Raw genomic sequence first — 27,022 nt, forward strand, 5'->3', positions numbered from 1 at the left:
TGTCAGGGTGTCTCTGGATTGATAGCCACAGGACATCTTTAAACTCTAACTTCCAATTCCTGCTGTTCCATTTCAGGGTTGAAAGCACAGATGTAAGAAACCAAACCTGGCGATCCTCACATTTTGCTTTTTATTTAAGATCAAACTAAGTCTTTAAACATTATATTGTTTGCAAGATCGTGGAATGGTTTGGGTTGGAAGGGACCTTCAAGCTCATCTTATTCCAACCCCCTGCCATGGGCAGGGACACCTTCCACTATCCCAGGTTACTCCAAGCCCCGTCCGACCATTCCAGGGATGGGACAACCACAGCTTCTCTGGGCAACCTGTGCCAGTGCCTCACCACCCTCACAGGCAAGAATTTTCTCCTAATATCCAATCTAAACCTACCCTCCTTCATCTTAAAGCCACCCTCCCTTGTCCTATCCCTACGTGTCCTTTTAATGTGGATTCTAAGCACAGTAAAAACTGGATGTGGTATTTCAGTGACACAAAAGCAGGCAGTGCAGTCGTGCAGGTTTCAGTGCTCACAGCGTGTAGCACCCTTGATACCTGCAGGTAACAGTAGTTTTTGGTATTCTGTAGGTGTTTGCAGCTCTCAGGTTGCGTGCAGAAGGCAGACTGTGGTTTATGGGTGTCACCAGTAGATTAACACTATTCCTGCTCAGCCATCCAGATAAAGGTGAACGATTCTGGTTTACCACATTCTCAAAAGGAGGAAAGGATTTCTTGCTTTTTCCAGTTGATTATATAAAAGATAAATTGCCATTCTCGCTTATGCAGTTTAGTAATGACAAACCTCAGAGCTGGTACTTTTGGGTGATCTAAATACGAGTTAAATTTTGGTCAAACCTTAAAATGTGATTGTGTTTAAGGTACAGCTCTGGGGTTTCGGTGAGTCACTGTCATGAGTGGGAGGGTAATGCAGGCTCTTTCAATCTGGGTTTGTGTGTATGTATATACCACATCCCCCCTTCAGGTGGGTGCACGTTGTGGGGCTGGGAGGGAGAAGGGACAGAGGAGGAAAGGTGAAGACCCCCAATAGTCCTTTGGAGAATCCCATTTTATCGCAACGTGGAACATGGAAATTTTTTGCCTGCATTAGGTATTGCAGTGTGTTTATGTGAAATCATCAAAGGTTTTAAGTATGTTTATGTCCACAGTTCATACCTGGTGGGTTTTGTAGTTGGTTGAGTTCTGAGATACTGAACCACGTGTGCTCTGGATACGGTGGTGGAATAAATTTCTCATACGTGTGGGACTGTGACCGTTAAAACAATCATTACTGAAACCCTATACCTTATTTCCTGTAACCAATAGCAGCTCTCTACCTATGGAATATATTAACAATTATTCCTTTGGGTTTGGATTGTTGCTTAGCTATTTTGTTGGACAGATATTTAAACATGATTTGTAATTTATGTTGTCTGACTACGTCAATGAACAGAGCTAATTATGGCTTTCTGATGCGAGCTGTGCTGATGTTTGAGAAACCACACTTCTGCTTGTAAGACAGAGGGGACGTGTGTTCTTTAATAAATCATGGAAAATGACGAGTTTTGTCTACCTAGGTTGGTTAACAAAAATACTTGAGTTAGTGTTCACCTAGAGTTTAAAAAGAAACCATGGTTACTGTGGCTAGTCAAACAATTAATTCTTCTGTGCCTTTAAATTTTTATTTATTACCCTGTATAGTACTCAGATTTTCTTTTAAAGGGAAAATATTAGGTTAAACAGTAGTGGCCCTGTCAGGGATTCCATCACTTGCCATGTTTCTGCAACTGTGGGGTAGAGCTGCAGCAAGTCACAAAAGTCCTGGATGAATGTCACCGTGAGGGGCTGGGGTTGAGACAGCATATTAGTCATATATATATAGTCTATATTAGTCATGTCATTTTGACACTGTAACCACTTGGAAGAATTTTTTAATTTCAGATAGTTTCTTCTCAGTGTATATCCTGAAGAATGTGCTGCTCTGTGTAGTAAAGCCAGAGTAGGAAATATTCAAAGCAAAGGATCCTGCAGGCCTGCGGATTGAGCTGTTTGAGGAACACCCAGGATTGCTGGCTCCAGAGAGGAAACACTGTAATGAGAAAGGGGAAGCAGTTCTGTTTTTCTAATATTTGTTGTTTTCTTTGAAATGGGGAAAAGAATACCTGGAGTGATTTATATTTAATTGAGGATTGCATTCCATCAGATACGGTGAATGTTCTCAGGCAATTTATCAACTGTGTCTTTTGGAGACCTCTGAGGAGTCTATGGGACGTATTTACCTTAACTTGGCTGGGTCAAGGGAAATAAAGCAAAAATAATAGCTGTTATTTTTGTATGTGAACAAAACTGGAAGTCATGTGGTGAAATATGAGGTAAACGACTGTGTCCTACCTCCTCTGTGCCCTGTTAAATGCAGAAAATTATTAGTTATATGTAATATAATTTCCTTTGTATTATCAGTGTATCTTTTTAAAACAGAAGATTTATTGACTTTCTCATTGCTCCATCTTAGTCAAGCCCTGAAGTCAATGTGACATATACTGTGCTGCCATTATCCTTTAGTTTCATATTTAGTCATTATCTTGTTAAAAACCAAAAAACTCAAAAAAAGAACAAAGTATACCATATACTGCTTTTTATATAGTATTATAACATTTTTTCTAAATTGAGTGTGATATATATTGTGAGTAATATATACATATAGATCACACAATGCTAGAATCCTACAAGTGCTAGTGAGGATTTTAGTGAGCAGTACCTACATTTTTGAGGAGTGAGTTTTGTAAGAAACCTTTTGAGCTTCGGGTCATCTCTGAAAAATGTGTCACTGCTGATTTTCACCGTCACAGGCTGCTGCCGTGGGGTCTGCAAGTGTTATTGTGAAGAATTGCATGGGAAGAGCCATCTAACACCCACTCCTCGACACATCCACAATTTCAGCCCAGTTTCCCAATGTAAACAGCCAAAATGTATGACAGTATTTCTGTAATATTTGCATGATGCAGTTTTACTAATAGATCTAAAGGTAGGTAAATGCAGAATAACTAAATGTCAGGGTCTTTAGGCAGGGAGGAAACCTGAGAACTGAGAAAGTCTCTTACCATCAGCACATACAGTCATTCTCTGTCCCCGTGAGGGATGTACAATGAAAACTGGTGCAGAATAAAACCAGAGAGCACAGTGTCGATTCAGCTAAACCTGGTGATAAAACCAGTTTCAGAACTATGATGAAGTGTGGTTTGATCAGATACTTTATGAACAAAATGCTTTATTACTGGTACTGCTAATGACTTGTAAATTAGCTGCAGCCCCTCCCTGAGTGACTGACTTGATGGCATTTACCAACTTTTCACATACCCCTTTTTTAGGGGCTGAATTTATAAAACACTTCCCTCTAGTCCTTTGAATTAAATTTTCGTTGACATTTGATGACGAGCATAGCATGATTAATTACGAATTGTTCTTTAGGTGAATAGTGCAGATTCTAAACCACAGCTTGTGTTTTTATAGCAGTTATTACCCTGCAGGCTCCAAAAGGGCTTTGGAGGAGAGATTAGGATTTTGGTTACATCATTGTAAATTCAGAGAACGTCAGTGATCTCAAAAGTGTGATTTTTTTCAAAATTAGGTCAGTGGAAAAGAGATCAGAATCTGTTTTGCTACCTGAAAAGAAGCAAGCTCCAAAATGGAGTGAAGTCTTTGCTTCCAGAAAGCTTTCTTTTGGTTTTGCAAAGAACATATTTGTTATATAAAATAATTTTTTTGAAATATTATGGGACAGTGAATAATAGAACAAATTATAACCTGAATCCTGGGTGGATTATGGCTAGAAAGTCTGAGCATGGAATACTTTTTCTCTTGCTGTAATCTCTAATGACCCAAGAGCTCTACCTCACCATTTCATCTGGCACTGTGATGGGCCAACAGCTCAAAGCTATCTAAAGGTTTCTTACATTTTGTCTCCCAATTCAGTTAATTCAGTGTTTGGATTTTTATTGCTGGCTAGCTGATCTTTTGGTAGCTACAGTGCACTTGTAAGGTTTTTTTTTTTCAAGATTTGTTTTCTCCCCTCTGATTATAGAATACATAATATTTTTCACCTGATCTTGGGTTGAACTAACTCTCACCATTGCGATGATATTGAGATTTTCAGGAGAGTATGTAGTTCTCTGTTGAATTCTCACTTCTTGTCACCAGAGGTTTTGGTAAGATAAGGATTATAGTCTGAAACTACTAGAAATGACAGATCAGGAAATGGATGTAAGGTCTTGCAATATACAGCATCAAACATGAATCCTGCATGGACGAGTTTAACAGGGTCCTCCCTTGTTCGGGAATGTTGAGGAGGAAATCATCACAGAGCTGGTCATGGATGGTGAATACCTTTCAGGGTTTTGTTTTCAGCTTTTGTGTGTGAAGGTTTTGCTCGAAGCATCTGAGAAGCAGCTCTCCAATACCCCAGGCCTGTGACTCATGAGGGTGATGAGCAACAGTCACAGGGTTTTCATCTGTCCCCTCGCTTTGGGCAGCACGTTTTGCATCCTGTTTGTGAGCAACTCTGTGGCTTCTCATCTGAGAGCTTCCTTAAGCCTCCTCTGCTGTTCTCTTCCACCCATTTTGGTGTACTCCCAAAAAATATCCTGCTTTATTTCCTATTGTTGTTGTTGGGTAGTGATCCCAGCTCCCAGTGATGCAGGAGAGTCCTGGGGGATGCTCCAACTGTATCTCACCAGGCTGCTCTCTGGCTTTAAGTTCCTTGCCTAAATCACTGTTACTAGCAAGTAAGAAGTGTGTTTGAATCGTTTTTTCATTTGATCTGCCACCTGGAAAAGGGGGGGGAAATGATGAAAAAATGAATAAACTGCTCTGGAACCTATGGAAGAATCGTATGTGTTTGGGAGTGAGTGTGTAAAGCAAAGCTGCTTTTAAATATCTGATTGAAAACAAAACAATAAATTCAAAATACAGTGTTTTCCTAAGTCCTGCACACTAAGATTCATTTAAAAATTACAAGTGGTATCTTTTAATGGTTGAGACAAATAGGTGTGATAATATTGTCCTCGTAATTGCTAAGTAACCTTTTCTGAAGTAAACTTATTAATGTAATATGAAGATGTTTTTAATGGAAAATCAAGAGGCCTTGCAATATATTTCTGCTTTTTCCAACATAATTTTCTTAAATAATAATAAAAAAAAAGCTCTATTTCTAAAGAAAACTACTTCTCTATTTTCATTTTCAGAATCCAAACAGTTCTGAAGCACTTGGAAAATGAGTGTTCTTCTCATTGAGCCCTTCTATGGTGGTTCCCACAAACAGCTGATGGATCTTCTTCAGGAAGAGCTACAGGAAGACTGTGTCCTCTGCACACTCCCAGCCAAGAAGTGGCATTGGAAAGCACGGACTTCTGCTCTTTATTTCATGCAAACAGTGCCAACAAGTTCTAATTACAGGTAACCCAGGGGCTGAGGAATTTCTAAGCTCAAATTACAGAGAAACCTTCAACCAGGTCTCTCGAGTTGAATCACTGTGTGCATGCAAGGGTGTATGTGGAAGCAATTGGAGACTTGCAGTGGACAACACAGGTTTTTCTTCTTGGGGTATAACTGGGAAATTACTGCTATGTTTTGTTTAGAATTTCCTAGACTGTTTTGTCTTGCATTGCCAGTCCTTGGGAGTCTATGATGTCTATACATGTATATGTATCTCTTATTTGAAATGTATCTAGTGAGTTCAGTCATATTGAAAGGTTTGAACTGTGCTTCCCGGATCAGGTTGAAAGGTGGCACAGATGTGAAGGCTCCAAGCTTCCCCACGTGCCCTCTGATGTATCTGTTAGCAAGTCTGATTTATCAGTGTCCTGCCCAGGCTGACCTGGAGGATTAAGGGAGCAGTTTTATCTTAATGATAGTCTGGTTCCATAACGTGCCAGCAACTGTAGGTGTCAATTATGCATTTATGTAAGTGGCAAATTTCCATCAGGTAGAACCTGGACTGATAAAAGCAGACTATTTAGGTCAACAAGATAGCTATCAGGTAGTGAGAATCAGTCACTCCAGAGCCAAGGTGTCTGTAAACCCAGCAGTTTTGCTTGGCCTACCTGATCAGTTGAGATGTGGTGAGATGATTGTCTGGAGCAGTGAGATACTGCCCTGCTCAGAACACGCAGCTGAGCATCATGGGGGGACTCTACACATTCATGGAGAGACACTGTTCATGCACAGGGTTATTTTAGCACAAGCAACTGCTTTTCAGCAGCAGGATGAGCTGCAGCAGGACTCTGAGCACACCTGGATGATGTGCTAACTAGTTACAGTTCAAAACTGGGTCTGGTGTTGCTTCCTGAGGAAGGAATATCATTTTTCAAGAGTAGATTTCTGCTATAGGAGGCTGCATTTGAACAGTGTTACTCAACATAGTGTCTAATCCATTTTGGAACACTTACTATATAAATGTACACCTTTCCTGTGCCTGCTTTTGGCTCCCATTTAAAATAATCTCCCATCCCGAGCCAAACGTTATAATTAATTTTCCCTGATTTGTCTTGTGCGAGGCTTTTAGTGTTGGTTTCCTCTTGCTTTCTTTTTGCAACAGTTTTGTTTTGGAGGAGTGTACATGACAAACTGTTATGTAAATTTGTCTTGTATCGCAACCACATCCTCCAACGCATCGCAATGTTATCTGTGTTCCTTCAAGGTCAGCAGCCCAAGCTGTCCAGCACTAACTGTATTAAACTAATCAGACATCACTCATAGACATACACTTCATTAGTTTAACTTACAGTTACATTGACCTAAGATAACTTAACTCCAATTTGTCAAGTAACCCACATCTCGGGGGAAGGGGGAGGGAACGCTGACAAAAAAAAAAAAAAAAGGCAGAATCCCACAAAAAAACCAACAACCCAACAAAAAAACCTCAACCCAGCAGCCTGAAAACTCACTTGAAGTTAATAAACTTGCAATCTGTCATAGACTTATGTGCAAATATAACCCTTACTGACAGCAAATAAATCTGATCTAACCAATGGAGCATCTTAAAGAGAGGAAAGCTTTTGCTTTGCTGGTGCTGTTTGGGTTGGAGCAGAGAGGATCAAACAGTCAAAGTTGACAAAGATGGAGTGTTTAAAAAAGTTTGTACCTTGTCCTCGCAGGCAGCATAAAATTCTAGGATCAAGGGCTGATGTGGCTGGTGAGAGGAAAACTGGTTAGAGGTATCTTCTACTTTACTTGCACATTTTTAATGTTTGGTTTGTAATTTAATGTTTCAATTATTTTATTAAACTGAAAGTGTAAGTGCATCAGACTGCAACCTACTAAGGCTGACTACTCTCTCCTATTAGAAAAAACATCGGTTAAAATTAATATTGATTTTTTTATTTCTACCTTGCTAGTAACCACCAAAGATCTGCTTCCTAGGTAGTAGTTTTTAAAGACAAAATTCCATTGCAGACTGGGAGGACTGTGTGTTTGGAATTGCATGTTTAAATATTTCAACCTTCTTGTGAGATCGTAGGAAATACCAAATTTGCATTATTTATAATATTGACATTATTTACAGGAAAAAAAATACTTTCTTTTACAAGTGCTTTTCATAAATGTGCTGTCTCATAAATACCTTTTTTCTGTTTGTATGTTGAATAATACAGAAAGGTTTCAGATATCCCAAGTGCAAATGCTTTTGGTAATGGAGCTGTGTTACTAAATTTTTATGTTCAAACTGTACTTTATTTCAAGATGCTGATGTGTCTGAGAAATAATACTGGTGCTGGTAAGTCTGATATTAGATACATTTGTAGAGAAGTAGTGTGGATATGTTTTAAAAGACTTAGACTTTTATCCATACATCTGATTATGGGAAGGAAGTGTGTTTGTTAGCTTACAAGTGACACTTGGTGAGTTAAGGAATAGCCTGAAAAAGTGCTTTTGAAGCAAAATATTCAGTGCAGAGTCATAGATGTTAAATTCAAATACTCTGCAGTGACCAGAGAGTTGATGTGATGGACTTGTTAATAGTTTTATCAGAGAACAGACGTGTCCTCCCTTGACCAAGAATTGGAGCAGGGCATTTAATGTTACTTTTGTGAGCTGTGCGGGTGATATCTTGGTGTGTGATAACATTATGTTCCCGGGAAGGAGGAGACCTACCCAGAATTGTAACAGGGAGAAGGAATCCTCACCCTCCACAGGGAACACCTGTAGTAGCTGTTACAGAAGGTATTGGACACTTAGTATTTGATCTGCAGCACTGCATGGATTTATAGTAATTCCCTGATGCAAAGTCCAGGCCGTGTTTGTCTAGAAAAGTGTTACTTTTCTGTTTTCATGGCTTTGTTGAGCAGTGTGTTGTTAAACCAGCTCACATCTTCATTCATCTCCTGAAAGGAGGACAGGAGCTTCCCTGATGAATGGGAAGCTCAGGCACACACAGTCCTTCCAGCGTGGAAGGCCAGAAGGAGAACTTAAAGGTGGATCACTTGGCTAGTGAACTTGAAGGGGTCTAACAGATTGATGTACAGCAGCCACAGAAGAGAGCATTTCTGGGAGCTCTCTTAATTGCTAGAGTCCCACAAGATTTTTCCTTAATTGGTAATAAGGTGCTTGTTTGGATGTTGTGTTGCTACAAGGAGTTTCACCCTTGTGATGGCAATTTCCAAAATCTCAACATTTGAAATGTACCAAAAAAGGGCAAAATTTCTGTCTGCTTCCTCTAGACAACCTTTTCAGCAATCTTAAGAGTTTTGATAGCAGTTGATGGGATTTTATCATCTCCATTCCATGAATTCGGAAGGTCCAGCAGAGAGCCGTGACCTCTTCAGGCTCCTGGCACTCTGCAGAGTTGCTGTGGTGTCTGCTTTGTCTCCCAACTTCCTTCAGACAGCTTAAACTCTTTGATAAATGGAGATGTCTGATCCTTAGCCTAAAGTTGTTTTCCGTAGCACATAGTGACTATTCTGTAATTCTAGAAAGCACATAACAAAAAGAATTTTTTTTGGCCTTTTTGTTCTTCCTAGCTCAAGGAAAGTTCTCAAATTTGAAAATACCGTTGCACAATTTAATGAAAAAAAAACACTCTTCTTTTTCCTGTAATTTTTTTCTTTTATTACCATGAACAATCTATTAAATTTCAAACAGTAAAAACACTTGATATGACACAGTAGAGCAAAGCAGTTTATATTTCAAGGGGTATCCTCTACAGAAAGTAATTCAAACCCCAAAAAGTTAGGACTGTAAGACTTAGATCTGCAAAACAGAGAGACTAAATTCAGTGTAGCTTCCAGTTTGTTGTAATAGCACTGCTAGATTATTTTAAATATATATGTATAAATATTATGTATAACATTCAGTATTGCCCCCCAGGTAGCTGTTCATATGAATAAAGATTTTATTTGTAACAGATTCTAGCCCTGAAATACCCCAAGGGTAAATGTTAGCATATATATACCCCTTGATATTTGACAACTATATTTTAAAGACAAACTCTGCGCTTTTTACATTTTACAAAACAGAAAACAAATCATTGTTTTCAATTAATAGAGCTCTGAAAAAAAACCCAACCTGGGGGTGTGGTGTTCAGCAATGAGGAGTATGTTCCAAGAGTATATATTGTAGATATGGTTGGTTTTTCTTTTTTTTAATATTCTGTTAAGACTACTAGATTAGGATTGTTTCAGATCTGATGCTTTTGTTCTATTCTGTAAGGAGAAAATACATAATTATAGAGTGAATTCTCTATTTACTGATGGGCTGGTGTCACCTAAATATCTTCTTAAACACACTGATCCTTTAAATTTTTATTCCAGTAAGTAGTTCAGTCCCACTGAAAACATAACACTGCCTGGATGTGCGAGCACTTGCAAGCTTGAGGATTTACTGTTTTGTAGATATTTCATTTCAGAAACATTCCTGTAAGTATTTTGTCCTGGGGAAGGTGTTTGAGGATGTGACTTGAAACCAGGCAGGGCAAATTTCAGCCATTTCATTAAATCTGAATACATAGATGCCCATTCGTGGTGGAAACATTTCTGCCTTTTAACACCTTTCTACCAAATACTGGAAGTGTTTATATAATCTTCATAGGAACTGGGATAATTTTTCCTGCATTAGGGGCCTTCCTAGAATTTTGCCCCAGTAATGCTCAGATAAGGAATAAATAAATTATATGTGTGAGTAGTACATTAGCTAAATAAAAGATAACCAGGTACCTACAAATTAGCAAAAATTTTATCTGATAGTTTGGATTTTTTGGGCATATTTTATGGTGGTTGCTTCTGTATATAGGTCAATTAAACATAAATCTCATTTATGGCACTGGCTACTGAGAGTGTGTGTTTTGGTGTTACGCTCAACTTTGTTGCATTTGAAGATGGGATAGGGCTCATCTTTTTGGAATTACTGAATAATTTTCTGCCCAGAAGTGGTCTTGGTTTCACCCCATTTCTGTGTTACTGTGAAGTGAAAAAGCGTTTGGGTGTTTTAAGTGCAGTTCTATGTGAGATGCAGTGGAACGTGCTCCTAGAGAGGAAGGGAACGTGCTCCTAGAGATCCCTTGTACTTTGATTAGCTGACATAAAGGCATGAATATCTAAGGTGACTAAATGTAATATCAAATATCCCATAAGGACAGGGTTCAGGTCTCCTAGAAACATAGAATCAGAGACTGGTTTGGGTTGGGTTGGAGGGGACCTTAAAGTTCCAACCTTAAGGGGACCATCTTGTTCCAACACCCCTGTCATGGTCAGGGACACCTTCCACTAGACTAGGTTGCTCCAAGTCCCATCCAACCTGGTCTTGAACACTTCTTTGATTAAAATACCATGTGGGTGTAACTCACTCATTTTTTTCAGTCTCACTGTTGGGGACAAATAAGAACTTTCTCATCTTGCTGTCGAGGTGCCCAAAGGAGGGTACAGGAGACGCTGCTGCACTCTGAACTCTTCTTTTATGCTCCCCCTCTGAATAAAGGGTCATTACTTCTTTAATTTCATTAGTGCTAAACTTGCTTGCTTTTTTTTTTTTTTTCCTCCCCTAAGCAGACCCGTGGAGTTCACCCAGGTTAGTTCACACGGGCTGGTGCAAACGCACACACGTTTGTCCTGCCCACTCTCCGGAGGAGCTGGCTGGGAGCTATCTCCGCTCCGGGGGCCAGATGGCCATCCTAGCACCATGTTGAGCCTAAACCAATAAACCCCACCAAGATACGAGACACAGGCACCATGTACTGAGCTAAAACAACTTTGTGACTTCTGACCAGAGCTGGCTGGTGTCCAGCCAGCTTCGAGTGTAAGCAGAGAGAATGTACGTCCATATGGAACGGCACGGAGCTCCACCGCTCAGCACAGATGATGCTCTCCACTGCTGTAGCCCCGGATAATAGAGGGTGTCCCAGCCTGGATAAGGGGTGTGAAATTCTCTCTGGTGAGGGAGAACTTGGAGGCCATCTGACGCTGGGAAAACGTAACGTGGGAATGTATGCGTAAAACTGGGTTTTGTTTGATTTGGGTTAATGTCGCCCAAAACCTGTTCTGGAAGCTTCCTCTGAAAATGTTAACGTTCAGAGAGAACTTGTGAAGAAGAGCATATTGTCAGATGGGTTTGAGAATGATTTTTATCAGAACGCTGATATATAAACCAAGGTGGTGTTAAAAGTTGACCAAAAAAATGGTTTAAAATCTACAACCGATTTATTTTTTTTTAATTGAGAATTGTAATTGAAAAGTGTAAATAAAAGTAAATTATTAAATCATTGATAAAAAAAAATAATTTGGTAAAAAAACCCTAATGTAGTAAAAAATGAAGTAATCCAGTAAAAAAAATTAAGGAAGGTCCAAGGGCAAAATCATTTCCTATTGAGGATAACAGCACTGCTGTGGTTTCTCTGCTCACAAGCAGCCTGTTAAAATTTCCTTTTCAGTGTGATGGAGAGAGGCTGCTTGAAAGTTTTTGTGAAGCTGGTGAAGGAGGTGGGACCTCCTTTTTGGGGCAGATGAATTCCCTTGCTCTGCGGTGCTGAGGGGCCAGAGACAATGTTCTGGTACTCAAAGATTTAAGAACAAATGTTTTTATTCTTAGCTCTGGCTGGCTTAAAAGTTTGGAGGGGGGGATCCAATAAGAACAACAAAAAGAATCCTTGAAGTAACAGGACAAAAAAAAATTCCCAAGTAAACTACCTGAAATTTATTCAGGCAGACAGCAACGTGATCTTAAACATTCACTTTGCATTAATCAACTTTGCCTCAGATAAAATGCTGGCAGATGGTAGCTATTCATTTTAAAAGTGACACGTTTTCTTTACGTTTTTGTGTGGAAACCCCCACATGCACTCTTCCCTCCAAAAACTTTACTTGGTTAATTTGTCCAACATGCTTTTTCTTTTTTTTTTTTTTTTCCTTTTTCCCCTAAATACATTCCCATTATTAGGCAATTTCACAATTTGGATAGTTAAAAGAGGCTTTAGATGAGTTTAAATGCAGGCTCCCTCCTTTGAAGTCTGGGGAAAAATATATAGGAACTCAAATTTGGCAGAAATAAGATGGGAATGATGAAGACGATGCGGGGAGAGGTGCAGGGCCAGGAAGGACCCTGGTTGGGACTGCTGGGTGATCTCTCCAAAGTGCTAATGTGAAATGGCAGTTGTCTGTTTGATGTGTAAAAGATTTGCTGAAATTCCAGCAAAATATTCTGATGAAACAAGGAAAGAACAGTCTGGGTTTTCAAACCCTAGCATGTGTTTTCCTTTATGTTCTCGAACGCCGGGTGAAATCCTTATTTTTCTTTCTAAAATGAATTTTATGAATCACCTGGAGAATTGATATTTACATTGCTGGCAGTAAAATGTAATGAAATTGTGCATTATGATTCAGTATTTCTGCACTTAGGATTTTAATGAGGATTTTATCTGTCCTTTTAAATGGTTGCTGTGTATATATTTTATTTCTAGATTAGTTATGGATTACATTTCTATTTCCAAATAACAAACATATACGCTACTATATTATAAAGAATATGATACTTTCCACAATTCATTGTCATTCCAACCCATAACACTAATTTGATCTTCCAAAGGGAAAGTAAAAAAAGCTTTGGTTTGCATCTAATAAAGGGAAAAATATTGATTTTTTTTTTTTACTGCTTTTCTGCTTTTACTCCTAATCTTAATTTTTTTTTTTTCCAGCTAAGAAGTAAATAATACAAATTTTGTCAAATACTTGGTTTGCACATGGTTTGGATTTATAGCTCTGTATTCCAGTGTCATAAATAACTAGTTTTCTTAATGAGTACTCACAGCTTGGCTGGGTTTTGTGAATTGATACGTAATGACAAGGAATTTTATGTTTTTTTAGCAAAACAGTTTTGGGAGAAGACCTACCTTAACACACACACACACACACACACGCACATATATATATAAAAAAATAATTTTTTTTTTTTTTGGTCAAGAATTAACCTGACCCAAACACATTAAAGTTTGAAAGTTTTCGTTCAGGTAGTTGTACCATCTCAGTTTCCAATCTACAACAGACCAGGTATTCAGTTACCTTTACTTACCTATTTCAACCCATGTGCCTGTACCTGAGAGCCAGGTTGGATGGGGCTTGGAGCAACCTGGTCTAGTGGAAGGTGCCCATGGCAGGGGGTTTGGAATTAGATGATCTTTAAGGTCCCTTCCAGCCCAAGCCATTCTGGGATTCTATTTCCACATCTGCTTTTTTATGTCAGCTATGGGCAGTTGACATCAGTAGATGTGTCCATGAGTATCAGTGTGGATTTTGAAGGTGCTTTGCAGGTCCATGTTCACTCTAAAAAATGTGCCCAAAAGTGTTTTCTGTTTTTATCTTCTTGATTCCTGTGGGATTACAAATGTGCACAGATTTATAATGTGCATGTGACTGAAGCAACACGTCCTGATAGGGCTGTGGATAGAGGGTGGAGGGAAATGATGCTCCTGGGCCTAATTCCACACAGAACATTATTTTGGTGGTTTTTACTTCAGACAAGGTGTAGTCTGGTTTTTTAAGGACTGAACGTCCCTAAGGCAAGGTTGGAGTGCATTAAACGCTCTCCAGGAGCATCATGTCCTGGTGTAGTTTTATCCAAAGGACCCAGTTCATAATCTTGGAGACCACTCTGGTGTGAGGTGAGTCCTGCTGGCTGAGGATGGCTGTGAGATGGATGGTTGCCTCATGCTATTCTGTATCAATAATCTAAATTGACCCATAAAACACTTAATTCTGTGGGTTATGGCATAGTTTCTTCCCTAAACATGCAGCACATATCTAGGCAGGAGTTTAATTACAATCTCTATGCCAAATCACGGTGCAGTGGGATATGTTGAATTTAGGATGGACTTCTTACTCCCCCAAACCACAGTTTGATCCATTTATTTCCTCCTCCTCTTCCCTTTTATACTACTCAGCCTGAGTATCTTTGGATGATACCTGTAATTGGTAGGCTTTGAGTCGTTGTGGCGATGAGTTTAACTTCCCTTCAAAAAAATGTGAATACATAAATCGTGTCTAATAATTTGAATATCTTTGAATACAAAGCAACTAAAAGGAGGAGTTTTTTGTTCATCATTCTGTAATGAAGATTTCTGCAATCTCCTTATTTCCTTGGACGGTATTTTTCCTCTCTTGCCTTTGTCCTTTGTCCCTGTCTTTTCCTCCCTTCCTCCTGCACATCTCCTCTGATGGTCCAGTGGACACAGTCATTTTAAAGAATGCTTTCCATTTCAGAGCACTTACTGGGTTTATTGTTTATGTTTTTATAACCTTGCCTACTTATTCATCACTTTTTGTTTCAGCTCTCCTAATTTCCATTTTACCTGTTGCACACTTGAACTTCTGTTTCTGCCCAGTTGCAACTTGAAGAAAGAATGAGGGAAACAGCAGTGGGCACAAAATCAAAAGCAAATATATTATTTTCTTGTTGCAGAATTAATGGAAGAATTTATTCCTGTTACCAGTATTATTTCTAATAATTATATGAGGAGAAATGTATTTAGAGTGGGGCAGATGCTTCTCTCACACCATCTTACCTGATAAACATACTTCAGGGCTTTAAACTACTGATTTGTCAAATGGTTTAAAAAGAAAAGGTGTAAGTTATTATAGGTAAAACAATAGAAAATTTATTTCAAGTTTAGTTTTTCTTGCAGTTAATGGTATTCCTACTGACTTTTGTTGATGTGTTTCCTTTGTGTGCAAATATTTTTTAACATAATATACTCTACATAAAATTATGTGTATCTGTTTGGAATATGGAAAAATCTTCATATAATTAAATATTATGTAGTAACATGAAGAAATTTTTGAACACATAATTCTATGTATGTCGCTTATATATGGAAGAATTAAAAAAATTGAAGGGGAGTAATTTGAGAGCATCTGCAATTTCTTATTTATGTAAGAGAATATTCCATTTTTAATTAAAGATGGAATTTAAGAATGATAAATGGGACCATTATCTAGTAACAGTTAGTTTGCAGGCATTTTTTTCCCAGTTATCATGCATGGCGACATCTCTGTGTTTAAACCTCGAGGAACAGAATTATTTTAAGTTATTTTAATTCAGATATTTCCTGGTAATCAATTTTATCAAAAACATAACAGCTCAAAATTTTATATTTCAAATTAATTTGGAGAAATAGTGCTAAAGATGCTGAAACTATGCAAGAAGAGGAAATGAATTTTGGTGGAAATTATAACAGTGGCGTTATTTTTTATTTTATTTTATTTAGAGCATAATGATTCCTAAATTAACTTAGATGAAGAATTTCCTTGCTATAGTTATACTATAATAAAACTGTATAGGAGCTAAAATTAAATGTAATTTCTGAAGTAAGGACTTGGTTACAGAGTCTTTACCTACTCTAGACAGTTGTGTTGCCATCTACTCAAGGTAGAATCTGGTTTGCAGTAGAACTGAATCTTTGAGGTTTAAGACTGGCCTTGCAGAGGGTCTTGTGGGTGCAGCCTCGTCTGGAACCAGTTTTCAGTGGTTTCTGTGGCTGTTGAAGCATTCAAGACTGAAGTGCTTTAAAGACAGATCTCAGGTCTTGCCCAAAAAGAGGACAGAAGCTCTCCAGGCAGAGGTGGTAGGAAGGAATGTGAGAAAAGACAAATTTCCAGAAGAGACTTTGGAAAACCAGAGTCTAAATTATTCAAAATTGCACCGTGAGTTAGAAGTGATAAAACCTACATTTTCTTCCATTTTTTAAATCATGGAGTAGAGAACCTAGAGAGTGGTCTTGCCTTGAATTAATACTCGTTCTGTCATAAATAGACTGAAAAATACTTTGATATAGTTTTACATATCAATACAGAAAAAAAATAGTAGATTTTAATCCTAGACTCATAGAATCGCTAAGTTTGGAAAAGACCTCTGAGAACATCAAATCCAACCATTAACCATGTAATGCAATAATGAGTGGAATATAAGTTCAGCATTAAAAGCCAGCATCTGTACTTTTAAAATACTGATTTCCAGCGCTAACAGCTGCATGGAAGGTCGTTGACACTGTGGAGTGCGTGGGGTCTCTGGGGCTCAGCGTGTTTGAAGTCAATATTTATGGTGCCTCTGTACCTCCTGTCATTAGCAGGAGGTTTTCAAGGGACTGTTCTCAGATTATATTTTGCACATGGCTCTTGTTTTCCTAGATACTGATTGGAAAAAAAATGAAGGATATAATAGTTTTCCTGTCCGTTGATGGGTGATGAGACCAACATGTTCAGGCCACGGGTGGAATCGGGGTGAATGAATTGGTGGCAGGGAGGGAGTTTGAGAAGCTTGTGTGCTTCCTGCGTATTTAAGGAGTATAAGGGATATTTCAGCTGTTGAGATGAAGCTCAGCAGCTGCTCTGCAAACTCCTAATGGAACAAGGGCCTGAGTTTTCTTTATCTTGAATGTTTGTCTCTGACCACAGATGCTGCTGGGGCTCTGCATTTCTCTTAACTGCTAGTCCTTGAATTACAGGATTGATATATAGTAATAAAAAGAATGGTTTTTATTGGATAAGAGGGGACCAGGAGGTAATATTATTGCCTCTTCATTGCTAGGTACACACCGAGACTGTGAATGATGAAGAGGAAGGTACAAAAGCTGTATGCACCAAGCAAGTGCTTTGCTGTGGAGGAAAACACCTTTGCAGCCATGCTCTGGGTTGTTACAGCATGACTGTGGTATTTGCCTTCCCCTTATCTCTTCAGTTCACTTTTCTGCGGTGTGTTTTGATCCATCCATCCATATTTTATTTTAATTTTTATTTTATTTAAATCTTATTTTGTATATTTATTTTACCTCCCATCACGTGGCTTAAAACTGTAACATCATTAACTTGTGTGTATAACATCTTTAATTTTGTCTTGAAAATATAGAGGGGTGTTTAGTGTGAGCAGTAGAGTATTTAAGGTAGAATATTTCATGTTTTTGCAGATTGCCAGAATTACATGCCAGAGCAGCCTTCTGACCATGAAGCCCAACCACACTTGTTCTATTAGCTGCACTTAAGAAGTATTTGTTTAGTTTTTTCCTCAGATGGATAACCAATATGGAACATTCTGTCCACAGAAGTCTTATTAAAGAGGTTAGAGCATCCTGCTAATTAGGAAAAACTAATTAGGCAGATTGTTGAGCCTGTAACCAGAATTTTATATTTTAATGGATTTTGAAATGCAGTGTACTCCCTTTTCCTATTGTAAAACACACTTTTTTCTTTTAAATGTCCAGAAAAAGTCTTCTTGAGGAAATTATGCACTCAGAATAAGAAAGCAGTAACAATTTATGAATTTATTAAATAAACTGTAGAAGAATATATGCTGTAAAATTGGTGAAAGCATTAATTCATACCAGCCTCTTATTGTGGCAGACAAAATTGTTCGCTTACCTTCCTGTTGGTAGGTTTCAAGTTTAACTGCCCCAAAGAGGACTTGGATTAAGTTCATATGAAGAAACAATGTAATTTGTGGCTGCGTTAAAATTAGATCTAGATGGTACAGAACTCACAAATTACTCTTTGGCTACTTCAAGCTAAAATTCATTGACCGCTGTTTCCCTGAGTCTTGGGAAGTTTATCATGTTCAAAGCTGGATCCAACCCATTGTTAAGTGTTCTTGTGAGAGACTTTTGGTCTGGAAGCTGAAAAATAAGCCCATTCTCAGCTGTGGGGTGACCTGGGAGCAAAACCATTGGCATTGGTTGGGTTTTCATGGTTCACATCTTAATTCCTGGTTTACAAGGTGCCATGTGGAAAGCACAGGATGTTTGTGGCTGGAGAGAAGTCTCCCCAGAATTGAGATACACTTAAAATATATGTATTTAAATGGGTTTCTCCTTAACTTCTACTTTTGAACTCTTTTTCAACTGTGCCCTGCTACAAACTTTAATTAGTCTTAACCTTTTTTCAGGCTTGTCATTCTGCATTTTGCAAAATGCTTTGGCTTGTGGAGAAGCTGTGTAGCTGGGGGGCCCTGGGCAGTGACCTGCAGTCTGTCTCAGGACCATCCTCTGAGATGTAATTCAAGGTACAGATGTTGGAATTGGTGAGATGAGGTTGACGGCCATCTGGAAGGTGGCCATCTGCTCCTTCCTGCAGGAGCAGAGTGCCATGCTTTTGGGGGGTCCCTGCCCCTTCTTGTCACATCCTGAGTCAAGACGATTCAGAACTGAGTCTTTGAAGCCTGATTTGGGAATATTGGCTGGCCAAGTGCTTGGCACTTAGAGATGTAAGGGGCTAGAAAGGGAAAAACAAGTACTTGTAGATGAGTAAGATTTAGAAATGAGCTGTGTGAAAGGACTTCAGCAAAGCACTGAAAGTTTAAGGTCATGTAGCTCAGGTCTAGAAATGTGGAAGAAGAAACCAGGGAGCACAGGGAAGTGCAGCTTACTGTGCTGATAGAAAACTGTTGGAAATGCCCTATTGGAGCATGGGGCTTGCTAATTATTTTGCTAATGCATCAGGAAATATGTAGAGTCAGTACAACATCAAAGCAAAACTATGAGTACAGGGACTGGAGGATGGAGCAGTGTCCCCTTAAAGGAAAGCCTTCCTCCTTCCAGTCCAAGGAGGCTGAAAAGAAGACAAAAATATTGCAAGACTTGTTTTTGTGGTGTCACCCTCTGCCACTACCAGAACTCCTATATTTGCTGGAGTGTCAGCTCTGGCTTTGGTGAGTCAGATTTGTGTTGAGCATCTGTGGTGACCTGTAGATTCTCAGCCTTCCAACGCTCCTGCAGTTTAGTCTTCAGCCTGAAATCTGGGGCTATTATCCACCAGACGGGTCTAGGTAGTCAGCATGATGTCATGTCTCTTCAGCAGTTTATGGAACAGAGCTGAAATTTATGCCAATAAATATTTTAAATTGTTTTTGTTTGGCTTCTTGAGGAGAAGAATTTCCATAGGTGAGAGGTTATTTTGCAAGCGGCTCCACTGTATGATAGATCACATGGATGGTTTCAGTACATGGGAAGCTTGTATCCCTTCAGTGTCATAGGTTGGAATTGTTACAGGCACTTAACAGCTTTACAGGTTCTTGTTTAATTACTGGTCATTATTCTGAAGTGGATGACTCATTTAGCCTGAAGTGATGGGAGGTGTTCTGGCCCTCTATATAATTCTACACATACGTGTTTTTGGTCCTCAGAACCACAAAAAATGTCTGGTTTCCTTTTGCATGTCTCATTTCCTGGGATAATATAAAGAAAATGGATTGGGGATGGTATGGAATGAGAGAAGGCATGTTGGGAACAAATTGGCATCGACCTGGATGGCTCTTGGTGCACACCTGAACTCTACCCATTCAGTTCTCACCTGGAAGGGCCTGCTTGGCTCTGTCTTATGGCTTGTTCTTAATGTCATTCCTGCTATTAATACTGTAATAAATTAATTATCTGTTGAACTATGCTTCTATAATGGTATTTCAGTTTAGGAAGCTGTTTAATGGCAGGAAAACATAAAATTTCTGTGCTATACCGTGTTCTGTCATGGTAATATGCTAAAAGTTAACATTAAAACTAGTTCTGGTTTCACTGTCACCAGCTTTTCTTCCCTCATTTCAGGCTGTGTGTCCTTTGCTGTGACATTCCATGTGTCCTGGTAGAGATCCACTGCAGAAATAGAGGCTTTGTATTTACCAGCCTGTATCAGGAGACAGCACTTGGTCTTGTTGCATTGAGATCTAAATAAATTTGCATTGATCTCAATAAACGGGGATGTTTTGAATCTTGACTTTCTAATGCTTCGCAGTTGGGTGTTTTTTTTCCCTGCTTTGTCAAGGAGGATGACTGTAGTAAGACCATGAGCTGATTACTCCCTGTATTAGATAATAATTTCTTAATGTGGGAGGGATATTAAGAAGAATAGATGTGAGTGCTCTTGGAAAACTCTTTATGGAATAAGGTTTAAGCACTGCTGTTAATAGGATGCACGTTCCCTTTCATGCTGAGTCAGATAGAGCTTGGCTGTATACCCAGGACAGAACTCAAGGAGGCCTTAGAGACACTTGCAAAACGTATGGTGACTCTGCTGTCTTTAAAATGTATCATTATTGCTGTGGTGCACTGGCGCCCCTGGATTTTAGGTGGGCAGTAGTTGGAGTTTAATTAAAGCCCAGCCCTGATTCCATCTAAGATACATCTCTGTGAAGCACCTCGTTGTTTCCCCACATCATGTGTTTGTCTTATGATGTGCCAGTGGCAAATAATTACGAGTTTGACCTAAATTTTAAAAACCTGCCTGTGTTTGAGTATCCATGTGCAGTGGTAGAGGCTGCTGGGCACAGGGGCTGGATGGAGGACAAGTGGTGGTGCAGGAGGGATGTTGGGTGTCCTCACGGAAATCCAGGACATCAGTGATCTAGTAATCCTTGCTTTTCTTTGGGGAAACTGGAATCATCATTAGAGATGAAATATCTGTTTTCATTGAAAAGCTAGTTTGGATGGATTTTTTTTTTTCCCTACCAGTGACATTTTAAAAAGAATCTAAAGGTTTTTGGGGGTGGCTGTTGAAGTTTCTTGAAGTCTCTTTAAGATGGCAAAGTAGGGATTAGGAATTGGAGTCAACCTTTTACAAGATAAGATCTTGTAAAAGTATTTTTTTGTTTGGTGGGTGTTTTTTGGGTGCAGAAGCTTTTTCTGGATTATGTAACTAAAGGCTGGACAAGATGCTGCAAGTCTAGTTCATATTTTATGGAATGCTCTAAAGGATAATTTGGGGGATGGTTGTGATAGCAGTCGTGATAGTAGAAAGGACAGAAATTAGGATTTTTTTTTTTTTTTAGGGTTCTGAATTTTATTTTTGTAAACTTCTTAAAATGTTAAGGTTGATTTGTGATAGTCTATTATCAACAGTTTTGTTCTTCTGATGTTGGTTGGTCAACTCTAGAACAACTCTCCTGTTGTTCCCAGCAACTCTTCATAGAAATTTTCCCCAACTGAAGCATTCTTAAGAGTCTTGTATTATGAAAGCCCTTAAAATTAAGATAAAATTTATTTGTTTATTTATTTATTGTATTTTCCCCTGTGTTGGCATATGAATGTCGTTTTGTCCTACTGACATTTCTCCATTTCGGATTATTTTCTACCTCTGCATATTATGTGATTTTTTTGTTCAAGTGAATGGCAAGATGATGTATGACACACTTGAGATGGTATTGAGCAGAGTATAGTTGGAAAATTGCAGTGATAATTTTCTTTTTACATCTCAAACTTACACACCATTGAGGGGATAAAAAAAAAAAGAAATGTCACAGCAACTCAAGAAAAAGCATAAGGGGAAACCTCGAAAAATTACAGGGAAATTTCCATAACAGATACACAAGTAGTGCTGCTTTAATAATGATTTCCTGTCATGAACTATTTTTATCATTTGCCTGCTCTCTGACGTGGCATTCTATTAAATATTTTTTAGAGCCATGTTTTAATCAGATTAAGCTCAAGGAAACCGATAGGTATCTGTTTGGCTCATGACTTGTGCTTCTGTTTCTGATTTAGTCACAAGACTATTGTTGCTGGAATCTTTTAAACCCCATTTTGCTTCCACTTGCAGCCAGTGTGGGAGCCTGGAGGTTGTGTGCCAGGGATTTTCGTGATATACACACAGGGCGCGTTATGGAATTATTCTGTAAATTAAAGAAGACTGATACAAACTGTGTCTTTTCCTCATGTGATTAAATAGCTAAAAATAATCATCTATTTTTAGTTTCAAGCGTTGTAATGTTTCTTAGGAACAAACTCACCCAACGCAGTGTGCTAGGGAAGGCTGACCATGAATAATGCTGGATTCTGAGGTACTTCTGGAAAACAAAAAATACTTAATAAAAGTGGAAAATCTTGTGTTATTTTTTTATAGTGTGCAATGTACTAGTGCTTCCCATACAAGAAGTATAGTGAGAATAAAATATAAATACATATATTTTTAACTTTGATATTTCCACGTTGTTCAGTCATTTTTATTAAGTGAAAGCAGAAAACTTTCTAAGCAAAATTCTTATGGTCTCCAATATTGTGCACATCCTGCAAATGTAGGAAATTACAAAAAAAAAGGTGCAACATAACATTTGGGATCATGGTTGTGCTTGGATATTAGTGGATTCAGCACCTCATTTGGTGGCCTCAGCATCTTGGAGCAGGGGGGAGGACGAGCAGCCTGGCTTTTAAAAAGCTCTGTCTATCCATATTTTCCTAATTTCCAGAGCAAAAAAACCCCATGTATTAAATTTCTAATGACCTCTTTTGTCTGTTGCAAACATGGAGAGATTGTATTCAACAGCTTGGTTTGTATCATATCTTCCTGCAGTGTATTATTTATTTGGTTGACGAGCTCGAGAATGGTGAGCCTAAGAATTAATAAAGGTTATTAGTTACTTTCCATAATAAAATTAGCTGACCTTTAAATAAGAGCATTATACAGGGGCTCTCTAAGTGGAAAAATGACAGAATGCATTTTTATCCTGGTAGCCATTTCGATTACTAAATCTTACAGTCACAATATAGAAACTGCATGTTGTGATTAAATGTTTCTCTTGACTGTGTATTTGCAGGCAACAATGAAATAAGTGGAATTTTTGTATTCAGGGCAGAATTTAACCCCTCGGTTACAGTTTCTCCCACATCTGATATTTGGTTACATTTGAACAATACAGAAGGGGAAAAAAAAAAAAAAGGAAGATGCAACTTAATTTTCTAAAAATGAGTGTCCTTTGGAAGCGACAGCCCTGGGAGTTTGCTGTGGTTTTTAGGGAGTGTGATGATATGCAGATTCCTCGAGCAGCCTGTCTTGGGTCTCTACCAGGCAGACGTGATGTACGCCCTGTAACTGGTCACATGCAGCCCACTCTATCAGCCTGCTATTCTTCAGTCATCTGAATTTATCTGTTTTTAAAGAGAGGTTTGCCATAAAATCCAATATTGAAACATGAAGTGGGTGCGCCCACCTTTATTTTTAAGTTTGGAAAAGGACACACCTCATCTCCAAAGTATTTGTTAAAGCCAACTTTCTTAATTTTATTTTCTTTGTACTAAATAATGACATTACTAATTGTGCCATTATTTAGAATAGATTTCAAAAAGGCTTTAAAGACACTCTCTATTTTTATTGTTAATTTTGAAACGTTGATAATCTATATAATGACGACATTATGGCTCAGATTTCAGGTGAGCTTCAGATTTGCTTGTGCTGCTGCACTGTACTTTTTCAGATTTTGACTGGGTCTTATAACATTTGTTGAAATCTTTACAAGATATTCATCTATTTGTAGCATCATATAGGTCTGGCTCCCCATCTGTCTCTGTTTTTCATGACGACGAGGTTCTGGTACATTTTTTTTTTTTTACTTTAGTTCTTATTCATTGAAGCCCACTGTAATGCTGTTTCTGTCATAGCTGTTTGTCCAACAGCTTTTATTGATCATTTGGGGTAAAATAAAAGATTTCTTCATAGGGAGAAGTTTTAACCAGCAATCGGTGAATTCAGTTTGATTAGATTAGTTTTCCTACCTTATAAAGCTGAATATAATCAGTATCCATTTTATGTGCTATTAAATAAATAAATAATACAACATGATGCCAAAAGCTAAGAAATATTGAGGGGGGGAAAGAGTTCTTGCTGAAGGAATTCATACAACTTTTATATTTTAAAAGTAAGGTTATGAATCTAAAGTTCAGATTCCCTCCAAATAAATCCTTATTCAACAGGATATCCCTGAGACATTTCCCAACCTCCCCCCTTTTTCTTTTTTTTTTAAAATTTTTTTTTTCTTATTTTTTTTTTTTGCTTTTTTCGGTATTGGCAGCCTGACTTAAAATAGTTCTCATCTGGTTTAACTAAAAAATCTTTGCGTTACTTGGCGGTGGTTTCTTTTGTACGTGGTGCTTTTAGAGCTCATTGAAGCCGGAGCGTACAGGAAATGCAAATCATGCAAATCATCCTCGCGCTGACGATGTACAGTGGCGTGATTGAGCAGCAGTACGTATGGCTCGTGGGCTGACCACATGAAAGGAGTCATTTAAAGACCAGATGAGCCCAAGCTGGCTTAAGTTAGACTATGTGTGAGCTTCAAAGCTTATAGAATAGCATCCTTTTTAAAAATAAATTTATTTTATTAATAACACCTGCGCCGAGTTCTCAAACAGTGAGAACATGGGTAGATGAACGTTAACGTTAAATACGTGCCGGGCTTAAATCAGAAGGGCAAAATTGTTGGTTTTTTTGGTGGAAATTCAGGTATGCATCCATTCAGATCGAAGGGGAAGTCGACCGCAATCTAATACGCTGCAAAAAAAGTCCAGTTTGTCTTTGGTGTACATGAAAGCCCAACTCTTTTCTGCCTTTCAGGTAAAAATGAAAATAAATGGAAGATAAAAGGGAATTTTTTCTGGGCGGCAGGGTTAAGAACAGGCTTTCTGTAAGTGCTTTTGAGTGCTGAGAAGAGGGAGGTTGAGTGCTCGCTGCTTCAAATTTCTTGGTAACTGAGCAAAAAGTCCTGCATATTATTTTTATACTTCTGAGGAGCTTTTTTTCTGGAGTTTTGAGGCTGTATCCTTCCAATAAAGTGGAGTCCTTGTGTTGTGTGACTCTGAACGTTGAGGGTGCAGTGGTGGAAACACTGGGCTTCATCCAGCAACCCTTGTGAGATGGACCTGAGTGAAGTCACAGGGAAAAAATACTGGTAGAATAATGTGCATTTTTCATGTTAATGTGGCAATAAAAAGAGAGTGGATGGGATAGGTAACAATGCCTTTTAAGAATATTCTTACCTTTGGTAGAACTCACCATGGGTGGCTGATTTGTTTCTAGTGGGAGTCTTATTTCCTCCACGTCTTTTTTGTGCAGCCCTCACTCACTTTTCTTTGGATGTTTTTAAAAGTTGAGATTCATTCAAATAATGTAACATGACACAAAGCTGGAAAATGTCAATCTCGAACTGTTTCTGTGTCATCTTGTTTAATTTTTACTTGAAACAGTAGCCCTGAGGAGGCCTGCGGTGGGACTGGGCAGGACACTGCACTCCATCACCCTGACGGATGTAATTTTGGCTTGATTTTTTTTTTTTTTCCCCAGTAGTTCCTTGCTTCTTGGTTTTGTTCTTTCTACTATTACACAGGCATAGGAAAGAAGGAAAATATTAAATTTGTTATCTTTTATCTACCAGATTGCTTCTTTCCCATCAAGTCAATCCACAGATCCTGGAAGAGGAGAGAGGGACATTTCCCACAGTTTTTTTTTTCTTTTCTTTAAAACATTAACTGTATTCCTGTCTTTAATTTCATATATGAAGTCAAGAGGAGAATTTCACCCTTTCTGTGTTCCTGCAGGTTGGGCAGCTCCCACCACACTGAGCACATACTAGTGGTGGTCATAGGGCTTAGCAGGGAATTTTGGTTTTAGTTGAGACTGGAATGGTCAAGTTCCTTCCTTTTATGGGTTTTGTTTATTTATTCATTTATTTTAAAGTAAAAAAAAAAAAAATGGTGGATGAAGGGTTGACATCCTGAAATCACTGAGGAGAGGAATATTGTGAATAAAAACTGTTTTCCTGAACCAGTTTTTAGAGTGATCCCTTACAGGGAAAATTCATGAGGCTTCTGGGCAGGTGTTTATACATCCTGCACAGACTTAGTGTTTTAACAGAAGCAGGAATTTAAATCACAGTTAATATTAAAATAACTTTTATACTCAGTGTAAGAAATACCAAGATGCAAAAGATAACAGAGAAAGCAGCAAAGAAACTTTACTACTTGTATCTATAATAATTTAATATAATTTAATATCCATTTCAGTGTTTGACAGGAAGTAAAGATTACTTAAATATTTGTACCTAAGAGCACAGGGCTGTATAAAGATCTTTGAATTTTCAAGTTAATTTGTTTCTTTCAGCAATATATAGAGATATACACAGAAAATTAATCCCATATGATTGCACAGCTACCAGTGCTCCAGAACCTTTTTGGAAATACATTCCAAAGAACATCTTCAGTTGTCTTGACAAACAGCTTGAGTCAAGTTTCCTTTTCAGGAGCTCTTGAAAGGTTTTATGTGTAGCTCGAAGGCATCGTTGGAAATTTGGAGACCTTGACCAAAACTACCTTGCTGTGCTCAGGTTTTGCAGATATGAAAACTCATTGCCCAGCCATCTTGAACAAATTTTTAGCTTTCTGTGATGGAGAGTGGTCTTTTCTCAGTAAGAAACTGGCTGTTGTCAACAGTTTTCCTGGCCACAGTTTGCACAGTTCAATTCAGAATGCTTCGTGGGTTTATGGTGGATTTTGCTAGAAAATATATGTGTATATAGTATGTATATATGTCATGTATCTGCATATACATGCACACAAAAACATAGTGCATATACATCTATCTGTGACTGAAAATATGATATCTGGAAATACTGAATCATTCTGTATGGTCTCACAAAGATAATATTTTGGGACATCTGTCAGGTAATGTGGTGAGCAGGGTCCATAAGATACATAAACCATGACGTGGTCATATATGAGTTGATTAAATCACTAGATCGTGACACTCACTTATCTTCAACT

General features: G+C 38.4%; 1 protein-coding gene across 3 annotated transcripts in view; it reads left to right on the plus strand.

The window, feature by feature from the left end:
• GTDC1 (glycosyltransferase like domain containing 1) overlaps nt 1-27,022 on the plus strand; it is a 175,667-nt gene that overhangs the window by 48,037 nt on the left and 100,608 nt on the right. For all 3 annotated transcript variants that reach the window (XM_018078917.2, XM_018078918.2, XM_018078919.2), the window contains one exon: nt 5,235-5,445. In XM_018078917.2, the coding sequence (XP_017934406.1) occupies nt 5,264-5,445 (182 nt within the window). In that variant the 5' untranslated portion in view covers nt 5,235-5,263. The remainder of the gene's footprint in view (nt 1-5,234; nt 5,446-27,022) is intronic.

The sequence above is a fragment of the Manacus vitellinus genome, unplaced genomic scaffold (assembly GCF_001715985.3).
Source record: "Manacus vitellinus isolate BGI_N305 unplaced genomic scaffold, ASM171598v3 scaffold_43_pilon, whole genome shotgun sequence".
NCBI classification, from domain to species: Eukaryota; Metazoa; Chordata; class Aves; order Passeriformes; family Pipridae; genus Manacus; species Manacus vitellinus.